The sequence below is a fragment of the Elephas maximus genome, chromosome 1 (assembly GCF_024166365.1).
Source record: "Elephas maximus indicus isolate mEleMax1 chromosome 1, mEleMax1 primary haplotype, whole genome shotgun sequence".
Taxonomy (NCBI): Eukaryota; Metazoa; Chordata; class Mammalia; order Proboscidea; family Elephantidae; genus Elephas; species Elephas maximus.
The window spans coordinates 179,181,626-179,189,597 of NC_064819.1; the positions used below are offsets into that span (position 1 = coordinate 179,181,626).

Below are 7,972 nucleotides of genomic sequence, written 5' to 3' on the forward strand. Positions count from 1 at the left end.
ATTATTCTCAAAAATTAAAAAAAAAAAACTTCATGCACATTTTTGATACATTGTCATGATTAAGATATTTGGTATTAAGATATTATAGATAAGCCAAAAACCAAACCCATTGTTGTTGAGTCGATGCCAACTCATAGCGACCCTATAGGACATAGTAGAACTGCCCCCACAGGGTTTGTAAGGAGTGGCTGGTAGTTCCCAACCGCTGACCTTCTGGTTAGCTGCTGAGCTCTTAACCACTGCACCACTGCACCACCAGGGCTCTGTTACAGATAAGTGACTCCATATATTTCCAGCACTTGAAAATTTAAAAACTACTGTCCTAATGAACAGTCTGGGACTTAAACTGAGTATTTCTGGAAAAGAAACATTTTTCCTCTCAGGCAAAGGTTTAGCAGCATGAGGCAGTGTGTATTCAAGACACATTCAGAGCTAACTGAAAAATGAAAAATCAGAAAGGAACTCTGTGTTATATCATTGTTAATCACCTATTGAGGGTCAACTAGGTGCTAGATAGTGGTGGAGATCAATCTGATTTGGCACCAATCCAGAAGTTAAGTAAATCAAATTGAAAAGGGGAAAATAACCTCATCAATGTCGAGAAAGGGAAGGAAAAAAATCCATATTTAGCTACATTATATGAATTAGTTATGAGATGGCCCTACAAAAAAAGATGGTTGGGTGTGTTGTTAGGGTCTTTTGATTGCTGAGGAAATAAGATTCTGCGCTGCCACTTAAGTTACGGCATTTGCTGTAGAGCAAAGAAAGAAAAAAGACAATTGCCTATGAGTGGGACTCTCAGAGAATCCATGTGTTACAGAGCAGAGCTGTGCTCCACAGGGCTTTCAAGGCTGTGGTCTCTGAGAAGTAGATCAAAGCGTCTCCGCGCGGGTTTGAGCCACCAACCTTTTAGTTAGTAGTTGAGTGCTTAACTGTTTGTGTCACCCAGGGACTCCGTGTTGTAGAGAAATGGTCTTCAAATAGTGGTCCGCGGGGCTTTGTGTATCTGAGACCTTTTAAGGGGTCTGCAAAATCCTCCCTTTTGCAAATAAATATCAGTGGGAAGCCAGATTTTTTTTCACATACTTCAACCAAAACAATGTGTGGCAGCAGACTGAACAGAAGCAGATGTCAGAATCTAGTTGCCTTCTATTCAGCCAGAAATTACAGAGGTTCTGCAAACAGGCAAAACAGTGACATTCTTCTCACTATTTTTTTGTTTCAGAAGATAAAGTTATATTTTCATAGAAGTTTTGTTGTTTTAAATTTGTTAAATAAATCTTTTAAAAATTTCTGGGTTTTAATTTATAATACCACAAATGTGGAGAGATATATTTCATATGACAAAAAGCTTTCTCAGTGCCCATGAACAGATGAATGGATAAACAAAATGTGGTACATACATAAGCCTGTCGTTGTGAAGTCTATTCTGACTCATAGTGACCCTCAAGGACAGAGTAGAAGTGCCCCAAAGGGTTCCCAAAGAGCCACTGGTGGATTCAAATCGCTGACCTTTTGATTAGAAGCTGAGCTCTTAACCACTGTGCAACCAAGGCTCCGGTATATGCATACAAAGGAGTATTATTTAGCTACAGAGAAATGAGGTTCTGATACATGCTATGACATGGATGAACGTTGAAATAATATGCTGAGTGAAATGCCAAACACAAAAGGATAAATATTGTAAGACTTCACCAATGAAATCATCTAGAATAGGTAAATCCATAGAGATGAAAAAATGAATAGGTATCAGAGGTTGGGGGGAGGGAGAAAGGTGAGTTAAAAAAAAGAAAAAAATTTTAAAGGCTTCAGTCATTCTGAAGAGATTAAAAAAAAAAAGTTTCAGATCCGTTGCTGTAAGGATTTAGCTTGTGGCAATGGGTTTAACTCATGGCAGCAACCATATGAAAATATAGTTATAGCTGTGTGGTTGGCCTTACTACCTAACTTCGAAAAGATGAGGTGGGGGGTTGAGGGGTTAGAATGCCAGGCATCCCCGCGGGGGAGGGATTTACTTCAGCAACAGGAATCTGTTGACTCTCCAACCCCCTTTTTTGAAGATTTGGTCCTACCTCTCCTCCATTATGATTTTTACTGTTTCTATTAGTACCAACAGCGATATTATATAACTTATTGTCCAAACCTGGACATTTTTGAGATTACAAAAGGGTCTTGTTAATAATTACCTTACAACAGATTTAAACGGGCTGCCATATTTCTTATCACGTCCAGTAACACCCTCAAGAGTAGAAGTTCTGAGTCAAAGGACATGAAAACTGTTTTAGATCCTGTTAACTTAAAATTATTCAGAGACGTTAATACCAGTGAATTACATTAGAGAAGATTTGATTAGGTTTCAACGTGCGTTTCCGTATTTGATCGGTAAATCATTTTGTTTCTCCAAGATCAGTTCTGAAATTCGGAGCCCTGGTGGTACAACGGTTAAAGTGCTTGACTGCGAACCGAAAGGTCAGCAGTCGGAAACCACCAATGGTTTAGCGGAAGAAACAAGTGGTAGTCTGCTTCGTAGAGATTTACAGCCTGGGAACCCCTATGGACTCACTGTGAGTCCGAATTGACTGGATGGCAGTTTTTTTGTTTTGTTTTGTTTTGTTTTGTTTTGTTTTGTTTTGTTTTGTTTTAATTCAGAGAGGGTAACTGTACTATGTCATGCTGAGACTGCTTTAACGCCATCAATGCAATGAGGAGTAGAATTGATTGAATCTATTTGATTAAATCTAGACAACACAGTCTTTGGAGCACATCCTGTGTCCCTGATTGAGGGAGGAGCCTGTGTTCCAGGCACTATAAAAGGTCACCGTACCTCAGCGCAAAGTCATCGCGGAGGAAGCAGAGGCCTAGAGTAGATGTCTGCCATTCAGGACTCCAGTTGAATGTCTCCAAGTTAAGGTAAGCCGGCCTTGCAGTCTGGAATAATACCCTTGTATTATTTTTTTCCCTTTGATCACAACTCTTCATGTCTGAATTTTGAAGAGAAAAAGCTAGTCTTGTCCTGATGACACAGTGGTTAAGAGATTGGCTGCTAACTAAAATGTTGGCAGTTCGAATCCACCAGCCGCTCCCGGGACAGCATATAGGGCAGTTCTACCCTGTCCTATAGGGTAGCAATCATCGCGACGGTAACGGTTTTTTTTTTTTTCCAGAACTTTCTTTAACATCACAGTTTATATATTTGTGCACATTAACCTCAGGTCCTTTTCACAAGTATGTGTATATTTTTCAACTGCAGTGTGCCATTGAGAAATGTTCCCTTTTTATTTTCTGACATTATTTCTTAAAGACTTTTCAGGTTTTGATATAAGAATACTTTTAAGTGCACTTGCCACTTTTAATTGTATTATGATAAACCTAATCATTGCATTATTGTTACATAATTAGATTACTTTTGGTCATTTGGGATCATAGCTTAATACATGGCAGTATTTCATTTTTTGAATTATTTTCTTAGATACCTTCCAAGGTGTGTTAGGCTACCTCTTTTGAATTGCAAGCTACATTTTTAATCTGCCTTAAAAGGTGTTTAAAAAAAAAAAAAAAGATAACAGGATTTAAGGGAGAAGGTCATTTCTATTGTCACCCAGTTAGATCTCATTAGACTGGAATGGCACTTAGGCATTGGGAGGATTCTGATGACTCAAAACTCCATGTGGGCAGATGTTGTTGTTACCTGCTGTCAAGTCAGTTCCTACTCATAATGACCCCATGCACAATAGAACAAAACATTGTCTGGTCCTGCACCATTCTCACAATTGTTGCTATGCTTAAGCCCATTGCTGCAGCCGCGGTGTCAATCCATCTAGTTGAAGGTCTTCCTGTTTTTCGCTGACAGTCTATTTTACCAAACATGTTGTCCTTCTCCAGGGACTGATCCCTCCTGATAACATGTCCAAAGTATATGAGACGTAGTTTGCCATCCTTGCTTCTAAGGAGCATTTTGGTTGTACTTCTTTCAAGACAGATTTGTTTGTTCTTTTGGCAGTCCATGGTATATTCAATATTCCTCACCAAAACCACAATTCAAAGGTGTCAATTCTTTGGTCTTCCTTATTTTTTATCCAGCTTTCACCTATGAGGCAATTGAAAGTACCGTGACTTGGATCAGGCACACTTTAGTCCTCAAGGTGACATCTTTGCTTTTCAATGATTTAAAGAGCTCTTTTGCAGCAGATTTGCCCAATGCAATGAGTCTTTTGATTTATTGACTTCTGCTTCCATGGGTGTTGATTGTGGATCCAAGTAAAATGTAATCCTTGACAACCTCAATCTTTTCTCCGTTTTTCATGATGTTGGTTATTGGTCCAGATGTAAGAATTTTTCTTTTCTGTATGTTGAGGTGTAATCCATACTGAAGGCTGTGGTCTTTGATCTTCATCAGTATATACTTCAAGTCCCCTTCATTTTCAGCAAGCAAGGTTGTGTCATCTGCCTATTGCAGGTTGTTAATGAGTCTTTCTCCAGTACTGATGCCTCATTCTTCCAGCTTCTCGGATTATTTGCTCAGCATTCAGGTTGAATAGGCATGGTAGAAGGATACAACCCTGACACACACCTTCCCTGACTTTAAACTATGCAGTATTCCCTTTTTCTGTTTGAACCACTGCCTCTTGATCCAGGTACAGAGTCCTCATGAGCACGATTAAGTGTTCTGAAATTCCCATTCTCTGCAATGTCCATAATTTGTTATGATCCACACAATCAAACACCTTAGCATAGTCAATGAAACACAAGTAAACATCTTTCCAGTATTCTCTGCTTTCAGCCAGGATCCATCTGACATCAACAATGACATTCCTGGTTCCATGTCCTCTTCTAAATCCGGCTTGAATATCTGGCAGTTCCTTGTTGATACACTGCTGCAGCTGCTTTCAAGTGATCTTCAGCAAAATTTTGCTTGCATATAGTTAATGATATTGTTTGATAATTTCCTCATTCATTTGGATCACCTTTCTTGGAAATAGGCATAAATATGGATATCTTGCAGGCAGTTGGCCAGGGAGCTGTCTTCAAAATTTCAAATTTCTTGGCATAGATGAGTGAGCACTTCCAACACTGCATCTGTTTGTTGAAACATCTCAGTTGGTGTTCCAGCTGTGGGCAGATAGCCTATTTATTATTACATACATACATTTGCACCTCCAGAGTCTAGTTGAGACCTAGAGTGTGGAGGCTCCAAATAAGTAAGGATGGAGAGGAGTGAATGTATCCTAGGATGCAGAATGGTTCTAGCAAACCAGTTTTCTGGGCTGGCCACAGAAGTGTCCATTGCTACATACTCTGGTCTCTCGGTCTCCAGTGTTGTTGACTGTGCTTCTTTCTTCTCTGAATCTCTCTATTCAGTTACAACTGAATGTGTGATTTGTGAATTCTTAGTAAGAAAAAGTTGTTTTGTTTTTTTCTTAGTTACTCAGTATAGGCCCTTTTGGGGGAAGAATTACTGGTTCACAGTATCTCGCAGTCACAGACCAGGCTTAGATGGCTGTCTTTGGGGCATGGACTTACCTGGTTCAGTCAGCCATGCCCAGCATGTGAGAGTTAGTTTGCCCAAAGTAGGAAAGCCTTATAGGAAGGCCCAGAGGAAGCTCTAGGTGCAACCGAGATTCTTAAGCTTTGGGAACAGCTGGGGTAATTGGGAGGTATCATCCTTGTCTTGAATGCCTTTTTGACTTTTTGCTCAGACATGATGATTATTTTAGAGAAGTTAATGCCAATGATATTATTTACTCACACTCACTCAAGCCTTGATTAGTTTTCCAAGAGTACTTTAGAGCACTTAATCAGAATAATATTTTGCCCTTAAAATTCTACGATTCTACAATGTGCAGTTCATTCATTTTGCAGTGGATTTTGCTAGTTTTCCTTAAATGGTAATTTTTTTTTTTTTAATTCTGGGGTTCCTTATAGTCATCGTTTGCAATGAGTAGAGTAGGATTGGCTTTATTTTTATGATTGATTTAGATGTGAAAATCCGATTCTTGAATTGCAGGTGACTTACAAAGGAATACTGATTAAGGGTAGAGACTGTACTCCTAGATCCAATAAAGACCCAGTTCAGCTCAGCTCTCACAGAGAACCTCACCTGGAAGTCTTCAGACAAGGTAAGCTGCCGCCTCTGAAAAGACAATTTCCACTGTCCTATTTCTCTTTGACCACCATCACCTCTGAAAGAGCCAGCATTGCCTTGTCCACTTTAACACATTTTAGTTTTTTTGTATTAACTTAAGGTCTTTTTTCACATGTGGTTTCAGACACATCCTGATTATTGAAGAGCTGATTGTGTACCCAGGGCTCCTGATCGATTCCAGAAGCTAAGAAAGAGCTGTTTCAGCTCAGTTCACTGCTGACCTTTAAGAACTATGGCCAAGAGTCTGAAAGCAGAGGCAACCTGTCCTGTTTGTCTGGATTTTTTCTCCAAACCGTTTTCTCTTTCCTGTGCACACACCTTTTGTTGTGATTGCCTTAAAACTTGGGCTCGCGAAAGGAAGGAGCCAATATTGATCTGCCCTATGTGTCGAAGAATGCATGAGAGATCTCTTTTGGAAGAATGGCAAATGACAGCATTGACATTTCTCATCAAGCAGCATGGTCCCCTACTGGAGCAAAGACTGCACTTGAGTGATAGACTCCTAAGGTCCCGAGAGGATATGACCCTGGATGCAGCTACAGCCAACTCCTTACTTGTCCTCTCCAGTGACCTCAGGAGTGTTCAGTGTGGGAAGATCTGCAACAACCCAATGGAAGATCCCAATAGATTCACCTATGTGACCTGTGTCCTTGGCACCCCCTGCTTTTCCAGTGGCCGCCATTACTGGGAGGTAGAAGTGGGAGAGGGGAAAGAATGGTCTCTGGGTGTCTGCAAGGAGTCTGTGGACAGAAAAGTGAAGAGCAGTTTATCCACTGAGCATGGCTTCTGGATTATTAGCATGAAGGCAGGAGCAATCTACAGCAGCTCCTTTCCACAGATTAGAATTTCTGTAAGCCCTAGCCTTCATCATGTGGGAATTTTCCTGGATATTGAGATGGAAGAAGTAAAATTTTTTGATGTTAGAAGTGATACCCTCATCTACACACATGATCAACTGTCCCATTCGGAGCCTTTGCGTCCATTCTTTTGTCCTGAGCTGCCTGGAGAAGGTGACAGTGGAGCTCCCCTGAGAATCTGTTCATGAGAAATTTATTCCTAGAAGCTTTCTGAAAGGTGAGTGAGACTTGACCTTGAGAAACATCAGAAAGACTGAGGTAGACACAACATGCTACAATAAAAAGATTCTGTAGTTTTGTTTTTTTGTAGATTTCATAGCTGAATGATTTTTGTAGATTTTGTAAGCTTTGTAACTAAATAACTATGGAGTGTTAGGGATATTAAGCTCTCTAAATCTCAGTTCCCTTGTATATAAATGGGGATGATTGTGTCTCAGCTGAATAGCCATAATGATTAAAGATAATATTGCACATTTGTTCTGTAACAGGTAATTAAATGGGGATTATTAGATTGTAAATTTATTAGATTATTAAAATTTTAGTACAGAAACAATGTCTTTTCCATAATTTTTACAGTCTTTTATATAATATGATACCTGATGATGATATTAGCTGGGGAGAAAGAAGAATGAATGAAAGCTTCCCATTTTTAGTTTCCATTTTTCCCCAAACACAGTTATCTAAGGTTTCTTGAAATCCAAAGAACTTTGACTAATATATAGGTGATAGTCACTGATTTTTTCTAATGGAAATTGTCCTTTATCCGATTCAATAATAGACATGTCATGTGGTTATCAAACTGGCATATAATATGACTGGCAAAGGGGCACCAATAGACTCAACCAAAGGATATCAAGTTCCTATAATGGCAAGAGGTTCTGAACCTTCTGGACTCCATTACATAAAGAGAAATGACTCTTCTGAAGGCTGAATCCCTGTCCTGCCCACGAGGCACAGTTATCGGTGCAGAACC

At 39.6% G+C, this 7,972-nt stretch overlaps 1 protein-coding gene across 1 annotated transcript; it reads left to right on the top strand.

Moving 5' to 3' along the window:
* The first annotated feature begins 6,374 nt into the window (after positions 1 to 6,374).
* Positions 6,375 to 7,187, top strand: RFPL4B (ret finger protein like 4B). The gene has a single exon (XM_049874033.1). It carries the CDS (start codon positions 6,375 to 6,377, stop codon positions 7,185 to 7,187), a length of 813 nt encoding a protein of 270 aa, XP_049729990.1.
* Positions 7,188 to 7,972: the final 785 nt, after the last annotated feature.

What these genes read in the sequence shown, in the direction of transcription:
- RFPL4B (XM_049874033.1), top strand. Translation starts at nt 6,375, where the DNA reads ATGGCCAAGAGTCTGAAAGCAGAGGCAACCTGTCCTGTTTGTCTGGAT.